The sequence below is a fragment of the Pollachius pollachius genome (genome assembly GCF_949987615.1).
Source record: "Pollachius pollachius genome assembly, chromosome: 1".
In the NCBI taxonomy this organism is placed as follows: Eukaryota; Metazoa; Chordata; class Actinopteri; order Gadiformes; family Gadidae; genus Pollachius; species Pollachius pollachius.
In genome coordinates, this window is record NC_136934.1 from 15808496 (window position 1) to 15823519 (window position 15024).

A 15024-nucleotide genomic window follows, 5' to 3' on the forward strand; every position below is an offset into this window, starting at 1 on the left:
TACAGCAGCAAAAGCTTTGAAACCAGTGTTTATCCTGGAATGCCCGGATGTCTACCAATGCAGTAGTGGTTTAACGCGACCCCAGGCCAGGGTACATTCCCTGGATCAGCCTGGTAATCTGAGCCTCTCTATTAGATGGCTATATTGATGGGCATAACCGTAGCATAGTTCTTTCATCTGACTCTATTGTGTAACACTCACAAAACGGACAAACAATTCAACTATAAACACCAGAGATTACTCGACTAACTGAACAAACTAAATGTGATAAATCAGGTCCCTCTGAATTCACTGCATGGTTTCCGTAATGGAAAACATTGCAACTTAAATGTAGATGATATTAATCCAATTAGTATGACGGGGAAGGTGTCTCCATTTGGCAAAAAGAGCTGGAACGTTGCTATACAATTCCTGTGCATTCATTAAAATATGTGTTCCACAATTCACAATATAAAATGATAGAGATGTGTAGAAAGCCATCCTCATATTTCAAAGGAAGTTGTAGCAGAGTTCTCTGGGAATAGAATCCATTACAATAACTCCATCATAAAAGCTGCCGACCTCTGGATATTTAATGAGACATAACACATGAAACAGCTGCACTACATCATTTTTATTTATAAAAACAGTTCACTGTTTTACTTCCAGACGATACAGTACATTAAAATAAAAAAGTACCAGCCCAGCCGGTAATATTATTCCCCACCTATGTGGGTTGGGTCACTCCAATCATGAGCATGTACTTAGCCTTGATTTACCCGGATGCTTCCCAAGCACCGGATTTCTAACTAGGGAATTACGGGGAATTATGCAAACATCTGCTCCAGATTTTCCAGATGTGCCATCATCTATAAACATTAAATAAAAACGACCAACATGACAATCGAGAGCGAGTGGATAGTTTCAGGCAGGAGGGTAGACCGTGGAGCGAATGAGGAGCAGAGGAAGTGATGACGAGACAAAACCCTGAACAAAGACACAAATGTCCAATGACAGTTCTGGAAACCCTTCATTGTGATTGACAAAACAAGCTGAACAGCTCCCCGTTCTATGTCACAGGAGAGATCCATTTCATCATAGGGGGATGAAAACAACACCACATCTCTCACTGATCAAATTCAATTGAGGCCACGTTTTGACTCCATGGGGGCCCAGTAGAAATGATGGCGCATAAAAGAGAATTATCCATCTTGAATCATCTTGTTCCTGCCAAACACTGCTGTATATTTTATCAAGTTTCCTTGCAGATAACACAGTTAGTGGAAAAGGGGGACTCGATGTCTCACATATTTATGACCATTCATAGTATCATGGAAATATCAATTTCCTGGATATACTGCAGAGGCAGCATTATATGAACATACACACAGACGTTTGCTTAAATAAATTAAACCGAGGGCATGAATACTCTAAAACATCGTCAATACTGTATTGAGCCCTGAATCGTCCAGTATTGCTTGAGCTAGAAGCCTTAACACAGTTGTGCGGGGCTGAGGAAACATAAGAGCTGGTGGTTACACTCTGTCCTCCTATGTCAAAGGAGGACAGAGTCACACACACACACACACACACACACACACACACACACAAACACACACACACACACACACACTGCAGCTGTTTAAATCCTTCAGAATATATAATCTCTTGGCAGGAAAAAAACTGTACAACATCAAACATAATCAAGAAAAACAAAACCTCAGAGAGGGAATATTTAAACCAGGACGACACCAGCGATCAGGGAGGGATGAAAAGTCTTTCCCAATATTTGTGTTGCTAAAAGCCTTAAAATGAGTCCGGACATATTTACCTTTTTCTTCTCCTTAAGGTCGTACAAGGCCAGGGTCGCGAATAACGGCTCGATATCGATTTCAAACCTATGCAAGGCAAGAGTAAAATATTTTTTATTAATATTCATGCATTTAAAAAGTGAAGGGACACACCCTAGTTACACATATTTGAAAGTGTGTAATAGTTACAGACTTTCAAGACAAAGTACTCTCTTTTTTGGTCGTCTTGTGCACAGTATGGTACACATTCGATCCAGTTATTTTCTGTTCTACTCTATTCTTAAGAGTTGTGGTGTTTGAAAGGCAACAAAGTACGCCGCGTGGCGAGATGGGCTCTGCTGAGCGCCGGGTCCGGGCCAAACCCCAGCCAAACCGCGGCAGAGGGGGAAATGACCTCAACTACAAAAACATTTGTCAGGTTAGCACACAGAAAAATGGGCAGAGTGTGAGTTAAAAAAGAGACAGAAAAGAAACAGAAGGAGAATTAGAGTGAGGGACTGATAGAATGGTCAAGAAAGGGAAAAATGGGAGGCTGGCCTAAAGAAAGAGAGACAGACAAGAGAACAGTAAGTGATTTAGAAGTGAGCTCGCTCTCGCTCTCTCTCTCTCTCTCTCTCTCTCTCTCTCTCTCTCTCTCTCTCTCTCTCTCTCTCTCATTTTCATGACTAAGCGTTGCAGTTCATATTGACTAAGTGCCTTTAACATGGCCTACTGTGAATTCCTCGTTGCAACAGCTGTATCACCTCTCCATCTTTATGACAGAGTCTTATGAGAGGGCAGGGGCTTGGTTGGATGTTCTGGAGGTTAATTCACTCATAAAAAATAAATCTTTGACATATGCATGTCAGGATACAGCTGGTTACTTCCAGTAAGAATACTAATTAATCCTATTTGAGGTATGTGTGTGTGTGTGTGTGTGTGTGTGTGTGTGTGTGTGTGTGTGTGTGTGTGTGTGTGTGTGTGTGTGTGTGTGTGTGTGTGTGTGTGTGTGTGTGTGTTTGTGTGTGTGTGTGTCGTACTTCATGCTCTGACATCGAATGAGGATGCGGTCCCCCATGTGTTCTTTGGGACAATCTGGGATGGGACGGATCTCCACTGCCTCCTCCTGAATGAACAAACAAACATTAGAACGTGTTCCATACATTATACAAAATATTAATTCAAGATAAAATATAGGATGAAGTATAATGTATAACAATAGGTTTTATGCATAGACTTGTACACACAAACTCTGATTTATTGTGAATTTGGAAATGCATGGCTAGCACTTTATTGTACAACATATTATACAAAGTGCAATGTGTATATATTACAGATATATACATTATATACATTACATAATACATTAGATACATTACTTTATTGATCCTGGAGGAAATAATAGGTTAAAGTTGCTCAGCTCAAGCCGCAAACAAAGCAGAAATGGGATCTCTCTGTGAATCATATCATTGTAATAGGAGCCTTCAAACACTAATTAGATCTGAGAACTGCGATGTGGAATAAAATAAGAGTCAGCCTCAACAAGGGTCCAAGTGGTGGTGTTGGGGGGGGTCACACCTCATCTGCAGGGGGGTAGAGGGCAAACAGCTCCGGGTGGCGTCCCGCTTGCCGCGCCTCGTGGTTAAAGCGGTCCAGTTCCTCCGGGGTGCTGAACCTCAGCAGCCCCTCTACTCGGGGGTCAGGGGTCAAACACCGCAGGTCAAAGTCAGACGAGGTCAGAGTTCGCCCAGCGTCCTCACTGAGGCCTGCCAGCGAAGGGGACTTCACCTAGAGGTCGCACAGAGACGGAGAGGTGTGGTCGGTGTGTGCATGCATGTGGAAGTGAGTGAGTGACTTACTGACGGAGTTGATTCATTCATTCTAAAACCAGAGTTTTCAATAATACTATTTGTTAAATACACACAACCTTAGACATCATCAGTGTTCTAAAGACGGGCCCTGTATTCAAGCATGTAAAACTCAGTCATCAGGAGCATTTCATGAACTCCAAATGTTGTCAGGATTAATTTAGGGTGACAAGGGCCCTCAGGAAATACTCTCTCTAATCAGAGCGGGATTGCAGCCCTTTTTAATGACTGACACTTGGCTTAGGGCCACGCAATGACCTCCCTTTGTGCATTGTCCTTATTTGAACCATCTCTCCCATTTCACGCAGTAGCCTCCTTTTCCGCTGTCTACCTAACCCTTGGCTGCTTCTAAAAGCACAGCTAGAACAAACTGCGCCGCCACTGCAGCCACACTATGAAGTCTGCAGGACCCTAATGCACCACCATTCTCTCTCTCTGCCACTCTCTTCACAGCCACTCTCTTACATGGAGCCCAGAGCTAGAACAAGGGCCTTCAGTTTAGGTGATTAATCGGAAATGGCAAGGCTGGCTCTAACTCTGTAGAAATGGGGGGAGGGGAGGGGAGGAGGGGCATGCTGGTTGGCTGGTTTCGCCGGAGGCTGCAATGAATGGGTCTTGATTTGGCCCGGGACTGGCTAACCCAGGGGGGGCAGAGGGGGGAGTTTTGGCAGAGAGAGAGAGAGGACCCAGATAGAGAGGAGCTAGAGAATATCTCTGAATATAATGCCAGAGAGGCAAGGCACATGGAAGCACGTGATGACACGCCTCAACACCTCACTGAGGACTGGTGCTGGCATGTATGGTGATAGAGGGTAGGACAATGGACTCTGGCAAAGTTTTTAACTACAATACACAATGGAGCAAAAGGAGAACAAAACACAATCCACTAGATTGCAGCAAACCACTAAATCACAACACAATGCATTATGGAGAATCTAGTTCAACATTAGCATCGCCATTTCGCAGACAGTCAAAGCAGTCTAGACGGAAACATTAGGCAGTGTTAGATAACACCGTATTTTTAAGCAATGCCTTCGACTGAAATGAAGACGGTCGAAGTACTCCTGTGCTGAATCTATTCCAACTCTTGATAGCATTGATTAGAACAAATTTTGGTTCCAGCCTGGGGCCGGAAATGTGCTTTTGTCCTCACTGGGGTGGGGGGGATGGGAGTGGGGCGTTTATAGCGCCGGCCTGAAGGAAGACCTTTCTACTCTCCCAGGAGCTCACTGTTTCAAAGTCTTGGGGCAGCAGTGAGGGTCGCAGGGTGTGAGGCTCATGTTGGGCTGTTTGCAGAGCAGCCTGAGCAGACATGTGACAGGAATAACAAAACGCATCAGGGCTCATTGTTCTGCTCCCCCGTTGGCTCCTCTCCCCATTCCCCTCCACAGACCTCGACAAGCCCCTTCTCTTCATTGCCCAACCCCTCTAAACTCTGACCCCCCCCCACCTGCAGAACTGCAGAACATATTCTGCTTTCACTCATGGCTGGAATCGTTATGGGTTAGATGCTGTACTGATTTAAAAGTCTCACCTTTCCCGAAATAAATATTTTTTCAGAGACAGGAAACCACCATATAATGTATATTGTCATATTTGTACCATTAAAACTGAACCTTAAAAGGGGACTAGAAGGGGACTTTACTGGGACTTTGTCAATGAAAAAGTTATTCATGCAATCTTATTCCTGCAATATGCATTGAACTAATAATTTCTTCTTGCACTTCTCATCTGAAAAGGTTTAAGGCTTGTTTGGTCAAATGTGTTTTGAGTTGATATCTGTGTCTCATTTGATAACCCTACAAGTTCTGTTGAGACCTATTTCACATGAATTCCAAAATGTGACAGTGAAAATGTGTGGGTAATACATGCTGTGCAACCCACTGGAGTGTCTTGGCCCTCTTGCTGAACATCAGACTCAAAGGTTTGTTTCTGGAGGAGCTTGTGAAGTCCGGCCCTCTCAGAATACGCGGTCCAGCCATCTCCTTGGCACCTTTATATGACACACACACACACACACACACACACACACACACACACACACACACACACACACACACACACACACACACACAACACACACACACACACACACACACGATTAACCTATGCAGCCCTAATCACACAAGTTCACAGATAACATTTTATACACCCTTACCATGGCAAACAACAGCATTGTGAAAGAGAGCGAGAGAGAGAGAGAGAGAGAGAGAGAGATAGAGAGAGAGCGAGAGAGAAAGTGTGTGTGTTTCAGCTTCAGCATGCTTTTATTCAGGGGTTTTTTTTACAAAAAGGTCAAAGTTACCATAAGTATTATTATCATATTAGTATTAGCAATTGCATTGGTGATACAGGTCTCACGATGTCTAATAGCAGACTTAAGCTGAAGATTGGTGGTTTCAACGCTAACCCTTTCAGGGACTCCTGAAATACTAAAATCACTTGAGTGGCCTTGCAGTAGGCCTTGCTGGTGAAGCATTCCCTTAGTGTTGTTATTGTCCTAGTGTCTGAAAACACGGGACATCATCATCAAAAACAATGATATCATAATAGCAAGGCCAAAACACAGGGTGTTGGAGGTAAGGAGGTAGATCTCTACCTCCTTATACCAATAACAATGCATCGGTAAACCAAACCACAGCGATCAAGTGAGTAACTACACACATTGAGTAGATCATGGTATGTACTGAAATACAACCGTGATTTATGTTGGTGGTATTTTTTTGCAACGTGTCAATCCAAGGACTTTCAAGGCTAAAAACGATTATATATACAACTGTACTCAGAATATGACTAGTGATTTCCTGAAGAGTCTTTTGTTCGGTGTTGTTCTGCTTGGTAGGATTACCTTCGGGAGACAACCAGCCAGGGTTGAATGTAACTCTGCACACACTCCCTCACATGTGAATCCAACTCCACCCTTGAAACAAAACCAAAACAGGCAGGGACACAAGGAAAGGATGAAAGGAATTATTAAACCAGTATACTACGGTTTTGTGTAGCAAGAGCTCATAAACACACACACACAATGGCAGAACATGCACACAACATGCACTTATTCTCCGTTTGTTTTTACAACACAACATTCCTGCGAAACGACATTACACCAGCCTTGCTTAGGGTGTGGATTGGACTAAACTCTGGAGATAGCAGAGATAATGGACAATCACAGCATTCTTAGTACCATAAGTACAAGAGAATAGATAAAACCGGTAATCGGATGCTTGTCATTTCAACTGGTGGCAACCAGGTTTCTCCTGGGCTTTCAAATGGAGCTCAATCAAGTGCGTCGCTTTGGTTTAACAAACATTTCGGGTAGTTGTTGATTGGCTATTGCAGATTAAATTGTTGGATTTAATAATTACAGACTAGGCAGATCAGTAGTATCGTTTTGAAGGAGTTGAAAGACAATCTTGTTTATTTTAAGACAATTTCTCTATAACTTATTGTCCAGCTTATTTGCGATTTAGGGCAGGGACGATAAACTGGTTTCTTGACATTGGAGAGGAGATTTCCCTACATCTCCTCTAAAAACTACGCCCTTTGACTCAATTTCATACGACATTCATATCTCAAATCATACTTGGGTTCCTGAATCATTCAAGGCCTTAGAAAGAAAATCCCATTACGACTCATCGGTGCTAACTGCTCTGTATAAGTATGGGTAAAAGGTGCTGTGTTGTTGTCTTTTGGTTGCGTTTTCCTTTGTTTGGTTGTCACATGGAACAGTGAGATCGACCATGTGACACCTGCGTTAAAGGTTGATCAGGGGACCGTTGACCCACCCGTCCTCAGGCACCGAGTGTCGGACGGTGCGACACTGCTTCTCCACCTGCTCCACCTGCAGGTCATCGTTGGGGAAGTCGCCCAGCTCCTGCATCAGGGCCTGGTCTCCACTCTGCAGCTGGGACATGAGGAACTCCTCCAGGTCCAGGGGCTCCACCGCCTCGTACGACTGGGGCTGGGAGAGGGAGGGAGACCCAGGGAGACAGAGAGAGAGACACAGAGACAGAGAGACACACAGGGAGAGAGATATAGAAAGGGAGAGAGGGATGAACAGGCAGAGAGAAGGGCGAGACAAGGAGGGAGAGAAAATGAGAGGAAGATAGAGGGAGAAAGAGTAAATCATTAATTGTATTGTACTTTTTGTATTTTAGTCATTTTATTATTAGGCTATACCATTATACTGTTATCACCCTGACATAAAGCATTCTCAGGTACGGACTGTAGCTCAAATGCAACTTCGAACTGTTTGTTTGAGGGGCTCAATAGAAAGAAATTATAATAACGTAAAAAGCAAAGAGTTTAGAGAGATCAATCATGCCTGGAAAGTTCAGGTTTACTTAAGGGAGCTTGTAGAGGCCTATAGGATCCATTCAAATAGTGAAGAGAAAGGTGGACAAGAAACTAAATAACAAGAAGGTAGGAGGGACAGAACAAGTTGAATCATGGCTGTTATGCAATACCTCTGTGATGCCTGTCAAGGGACAAGAGCCCTGAAGCATCTATAAGAGTATATGAATAGAAAATGGATCAAAATAGAACCTGTATCAGAACTTCTGATGAAGGGATATATTAAGACAGTACTGTTAGCATCAACACGTCATGTTCCCCTTTCACAAAGAACCTCTTCTAATACATCAGAGCGAACAGCTGGGGAATCAAAAAACGTTTGCGTCCGCAAACCAGAATGTATCTTACCAACCACTTCCACGATGGCATACGCATGCACCTGCGTTGCATGATTTGAAAATTCATAATTAGCAGGTCATGGAGCAGGAAGCAGGTCATGGAGAATGTAATAAGACACCAGATGACTTTCTCAGAATTTAACACATAAATAAATAAATAAATAAATACAGAAGTCCTGCTTAAGGACTTCTGTATATGAAAATAAATAAATTCTGACCCACACTATGTGACAAATATATAGATATCTCTGGATCCTAAAAAACAAATCTGCAAATCAGGATTATAAAAATAAATAAGAAAACAATTATTAATTAATTCTCACAATATTGTAAAAAAAAAAAAAAGAGGTTTATATGAACATAATAATGTTTTTCTGTATAAATATTGAACATTGTGCTAAGGGCTTTTAATAACAAGTGTTTGCATGGTGCATAAAGAGCCCAACAGTCTGCAGAGTTGTATAGGCTATTGTAAAGATGGACAGATGGAAAGGCAGACACTGATATAAAATACAAACAAAGAAGAAGAAGTCTATGGGATTCACAAACTACCAACAACAATTTTAAGGGATTTGCTCTCCAACATGTTTTGGCAAAAAACATTCAATGCCCCAGGGCCGATATTTCCTACTCAACTCAAGAGGAAATTGCAACACATTCCCTACAGTTAAATAGTTAGCAAACACTAACTACACAAAAACCTAATCCCCAAAATCCCATTCTCTACTTCCAATAATGGCCTCTTCCCCCTCGGCTGAGAGTGTGGGTTAACAGAACCAAATTAATGCAAATCTATGCATGTCTGTGTGAGACAAACGCTGCTCTTTGAAGAGAAGCCCAACTCTTCCTCCAGACAATAATACAAGCAGAGGACAGTCTACAGAATCTGCATGCTGATGATCCATTTTGTCTCTTTTTATTTTGGTCTCAGAAGAAACTAAACAATCGCCAATTTAACAAGCCATGCATCCAGCCATTGCAAGAGTACTAAGAATCCTTTCAAATATACAAATTTAGTTTTCTAATCATCACGCCCAACAATATACACCATCTTAGTTGGACAACATGCATATAGAATAAATTGTGAGCAATATAATATAATCACAATGCATACCTTTTGGTCTAAAGCATCATCTCTATCAGTTGTGTGCTGCAAAAATTACTTACCCTGCTTAAAAGTGGACAACTTCTTTAACGAACGTTGAAAAACAGAAGTGCGGAAAATGGCGCTATCCGGATATGCGAACGTACACGCTTACTCCACATGACGTCATACTCATTCTGACAGACTAGTGTCACAGCTAGTTGGAGCTAGTGTAAAGTCAGGGTGCTAATTTGAGCAGACTTGATCAGTCACACCAATGATGAGGGATGTCCATTGCCTATTCAGAAGGGTTTGGGCTGAATTTGACTTCATAAAAAGCCATTCCAGATTATGCAAGGCTGTGTTTGAGAAACGGTACAGACTTTCATGCCGTTAGGCAAGACGAGGTACGAAAACCACAAGAGAGGGGAGGAAGTGACCTCACCAAGCCTCCCTCCATTAACTGGCATTTGCAACAGGCAGGAACTGAAACTGCACAGGCTACAGACAGACATGCATGCTTATGCACACAGACACACACACACACACACACACACACACACACACACACACACACACACACACACACACACACACACACACACACTCTCTAATCTATCAATCTATTATCATCTATTAATCTCGGACAAATCAGCAATTCTAAATAGACATCTTTGCATCCACCAAGTGTGGTTTATTATGATGATAATAAACACTGCAACAGTACCAACAGCACATAGCTGCTCTGGGTACATCTGCTCGATATTGACACAGCCTCAGAAAATATCTTCCAAGAGATTAAAGCGCCAAACCCCACCTCCTGCATGTAAATCTAAATCCATATTAAATATCTTGCTTGCTTAAACTACCACAATGTTACTGACACCCCTATCTACAAACTCATCAGTCACCAAGCCGCTGCCCCATTTCCCCAGCAGGTTAGAGATTAACGGGGCGGCGCAACATGCGGAGGAATGGACAGGCCCCCACTGTCAGCTGACCAGAGCACGCACCCTTACTGGATGAAACATCACTGGCCTGCAACTCAATTAGTCATACACACACAGATTTACAGCCCAACGGAGAGGGATTAGTAGAACTAGAGGCGGGGAAGAGAGAAAAAAACGGGAAAGCTGTATAGAGCCGACAGACAGACAGGCAGGCCGGCAGACAGACAGACAGAATGGGAGACAGAAAGACAGGGAGACAGGGAGACAGGGAGAGGGAGCGACAGATTAATATAAATAGGAGGTTGTTAAGATGGAGCAGCAGAAGAGAGATTGACAGACGGGTGTCATGGTATCACTGAGCGTGTTGCAGCAGCAGCAAATCCCTCCCGGAGGATTACTGCGTTATTCCAGTCACTTCCTCCAGAGAGCAGGAACCACTACTAAGCCTTCTCTGGGCCCCACAAATACAGGAACCAAATAGAGAGCCAGCAACAAAATCAAAGTACCACTGAATAAACGTCACTTCAGGTCTGACCCTTAAAAAAGGGCCTCATTTGAGCCGTGTGCAGATCTTAAAGAAGCAGTATCCTCCCTTCTCAACAGATGGCTATGGAGCCTCCCTGTTGAAATTAACTCAAAATGAAGCAACCAAATAGGAGTATTGAATTGGCAACTGCCAATGGCTTGGCCTCCACACTAATACTAGACCTCACTGGTATGCTTTCAATAGTGAGCCCCCAATGCATACGAGCCGAATGGAGAGATTGACCTTAGCCAACACAAACAACACCAGTCTATTGTTTGCATTGGCTACGGTAAGAATAGACATAGAACAGTCTACATTGAGGCATGAATTCCCAACCTTGGGTTATTAAGATGTTATTACTCACCACAGTGAAGCATACTGAGGCTGAGGTGTTGGAGTTTCTTCTGCTGTTATGCGCTCCTTGGGCCCCACCAAAGTTGCGTCGGATCTCCGCAGAAGAGTACCTGGAACCAAGCCATGGAAGTTCACACATGCATGCAGGGTATGATCAGAAGATGATGATATTCCCAACAGATGAATCCTACAATGCACCGTTTACACCACAGAACGTCTACATACATGCCAAAGTATTTCATCACAAGTTCCTTCAGCACACGCTCATGAAGAAATAAACAAATAAATTACATCTATTATGCATCTAGTGTGTGTGTGTGTGTGTGTGTGTGTGTGTGTGTGTGTGTGTGTGAGAGAGAGATTGTGAACTATTGTTTATCCTCTAGAGAAAAGACAACTGTGGCACACCAGCTGTACAAGCAGTGACACCAACACGCTGTGTCCTGAATCAAAGGCCATGCCAGGCAGAAAATCCTTCATGACACAAAGTAAGATGCATGCTAAGATACATGCCCCATTCACCCATTCAAGTGCATGATAATCTGTGTCTGCATGTGTGCTGACGCACACACGGTCAGTAGCCAGAATAAAGTGGGTCAAATTTCTTGGCATATTACATCAGTCTGAAATGTGAAAAGTTGTATTTCTTTGATGATTGTTTTGAATCATTCGAAGCTTACAAAACCCAACACAGTGACTGCTTTATTTACTCTGCACCCAACGATGTAAAATAAATAACATTTGTGTGTGTGTGTGTGTGTGTGTGTGTGTGTGTGTGTGTGTGTGTGTGTGTGTGTGTGTGTGTGTGTGTGTGTGTGTGTGTGTGTGTGTGTGTTGATAAGTTGGAGGGCATGAAGGGTCTTTCTCAAAGGGGTCACATTCCCAACCCAGCCCACATGATGTAGGACCCAGGGCCATTGTTCTGTGGCTTGCTTCCATTCGTTGGTTGTCAAAGGGAATTAGCAATTTAAGAATGTTGTCAATGTTGTCCAATGCGCAGAAATGGCTGGCAAACGCATGTACAATTGTGTGGGGAAAATGCTCATTATTAGCAAGTACAGTTGAGTGAGACACTCTTTCACCCACTGAAAATGTTCCACTGACAGCACACCATAGTAGAATCCCCTCATCCCTGTAAATCCACTGAACAAGGCAACACTAAGGTGGGACGGTGAAAGGAGACGCTTGTGCAAATATACTCCAAGATCAAAGTCCAACCATGTTGCCATTAATCCCAATGGAGTTAGTAATTCCTCCTTTTGTTTTTTTCAAACAGCATGCTAACTATCGCAATACATATTCTTGTTGATATATGCAATGCCTGTTTAGTCACACACAAAAAGAGGTTTGTTATTATGCAAGGGTCCATTATCAACTTTATTTATAATGAACAAGCCTGTTCCTGTACTGTGTGGGTCAATCCACTTCACCAACATATGCCCCCTTTAAATCCATTAGGAAAACACACACACACACACACACACACACACACACACACACACACACACACACACACACACACAAACAAAGAGACTAGGTGGGCAAAACAGTAATCAGCTCTTCTCAGCAGAGCCAAGCAGGCATTATTTTAGCACTGGTTGACAAGCAGCTTGTCAGGACAGACAACATCTGCCGTTCTCCTTAGGGCTGTCTGTCTTGGCCGCCCTTCTAATACAGGAACACAGCTGGTTTTGTGAGGGAAACATATAAACAGAGATTTCTCGGTTTTGTCCATGAAATGCTACAAAGGCGTACATACAACATAACATCTGTAGCCTAGTTATTTCAGAGTCCAAATTATATTGTGATTTGGTAGTGGACTCCCAAAAACACTTTTGACAAGGATATATCTGTAAAAACCTCTGAAACTAACCTCTCTTTGTTAACAAACAATAGAAAAAGGTCATGAGAATGTTTTAACATCCTAGACCTGAGTTAACCCAGAGTGCTGTAAAATACAACCAGCTCCACAAGTAGTCCAACACACACTGTCCCCGTCTGGTCAAAAACAAGGCAGTAGTTCATTAAAGTTGAACATTATTCTTCAGAAGCTGGGGTTTGTGTACACTGGTCCTGAACTCGGTTTAAAGACCACGATAACTGGCTACCGTACTATAAGGAAGTTCTGCCAGAACTATTTGCCATTTTAGTCCTGGCTTTATGCAGGTCGTTTCCACCCAAAGCGACAATAGTCAATTCAAAAAATATATTTTTACATTTGTTTCTCTACATCCAGCACCAATCAATCAATATAACAACATCTAAATTTGGTATCTGTGGCTGTTACAATAAGGTAATAAGCTATATGGCCTGAATAAAATGATTGGATCTCCTACCTGTCAGCCTCCCTACCTAGTCAACTACCTGTGTGCACTCTGCCCGTCCACTCATTGTGAGTCTTTTATTTGGCTAGGCAGACTAATTGCTAAAGCTAGCATGCTAGTCATGTTTATTGGGGGAGTGGCTTTGGCCTCTCCCCAAATAAAAAAAAATGTTTGGGTACTTAGGAAAACTTGGGTAAATCGTGCTTACTCTGGCTGGTTCCTCCCGCCTGCCCCAGCTTTAAGAAGCAGGTAGGGGGTCTGGCCTCTCGAACAATGTAGGTTGCAGAATCAGAGCCTTTGCCACTAATATATCATGTCACCAACCATGTGGTTCACCATGGCTATCTGGAGCTGACGCATGATCCCAAAGAGATGTATTGTGCAATGCAGAGCAGGGCGTTCAACGCTTTGGCTCCGTCAAGGTTTCCTGAATGAACAATTTAACTAAAAGGTCAGAGTCGGAAATCTGCCCAGGACAGGATGAAGAAAGCATTTGTTCCTTTTTATCCTCTTTTATTCACCTCAGCTAAATCTAATCTGAATCCACAATCAGAAGACATCAACCGTGATATTTAAAAAAGTTTTTTTATTGTTTTGCTGAAATGTATACAGCTATGACGCATCTCCATTTACAGTGAAATGTCAAAGCATTTTTTACATTTTACCTTTACGAAGACTATTTTACATTTGACCAAAAAACGGTTTCTCAACTGCCAGGTCAAAATAATTATCTTTGAGACTATCAAGACACAAAAGGTGGTTCCCTTTGCAGCTGGAGACTGGGAGAACTTGGCTTTGGTTCCAACTGATAACAATTGCTAGCTTTCTTTCCTTTTCTGTATTGTCTTTGTCTTCTTCATTATTATTATAATTATTATTATTAAGGGTGAGGATTACCACCTCCTCCCAAAGATCGACCTGGGTGTAGGGTTAGCCGAATTTGACTATCAGTCTCATTGGAAATCAAAGCTAAAAGAAGCTGAGTCATACATTTCATATCCCTAGTTAGCCCAAACCTTTCCGTAATTGCCTAATTACAATGTAAAATGCCCTACTCCAATATAGGTCAGCTGATTGATTCTCTGATGCCCTGTGAATGCTTTCTGATTATTCACAATACAAAACCGCATTACTATTCACAAAAACATTCACATTCAGTCACCAGCAAAAAAGCATTAGATACCACAACAGGAATGTGTTTTTCTCTTTTTTTCTTGTATTGAGGGATTTGTGTTGAAAGCCCACAACAAATAAGGGGTAATAGGGAAAGATTATTGTTTGTGTTCCAGGACTCTATAATCTAGGTATTCTAGGCTTGCCAGGCCTCCAATGGCAAGCCAGCACATGCTGTGTTTGTGCAAGGTCTGCACGTGTAAGCATTCCCGGAATCCATTCCCCAGCACTTCTTTATAGTATTAGACTTGCAGTATCACTAATGTTCAATGTCAACCGTGTACT

General features: G+C 42.6%; 1 protein-coding gene across 5 annotated transcripts in view; it reads right to left on the reverse strand.

The window, feature by feature from the left end:
- dock8 (dedicator of cytokinesis 8) overlaps positions 1–15024 on the reverse strand; it is a 48691-nt gene that overhangs the window by 30769 nt on the left and 2898 nt on the right. For 4 of the 5 annotated variants that reach the window (XM_079731882.1, XM_079731881.1, XM_079731879.1 and 1 more), the window contains exons 2-8: positions 11253–11352; positions 7423–7598; positions 6486–6557; positions 5522–5630; positions 3348–3557; positions 2810–2895; positions 1811–1877 (exon numbers count right to left, since the gene is read on the reverse strand). In XM_079731882.1, the coding sequence (XP_079588008.1) occupies positions 1811–1877; positions 2810–2895; positions 3348–3557; positions 5522–5630; positions 6486–6557; positions 7423–7598; positions 11253–11352 (820 nt within the window). Of the gene's footprint in view, positions 1–1810; positions 1878–2809; positions 2896–3347; positions 3558–5521; positions 5631–6485; positions 6558–7422; positions 7599–9495; positions 9557–11252; positions 11353–15024 lie in introns of those variants that run through there. The other variant, XM_079731883.1, reaches the window with a different exon arrangement.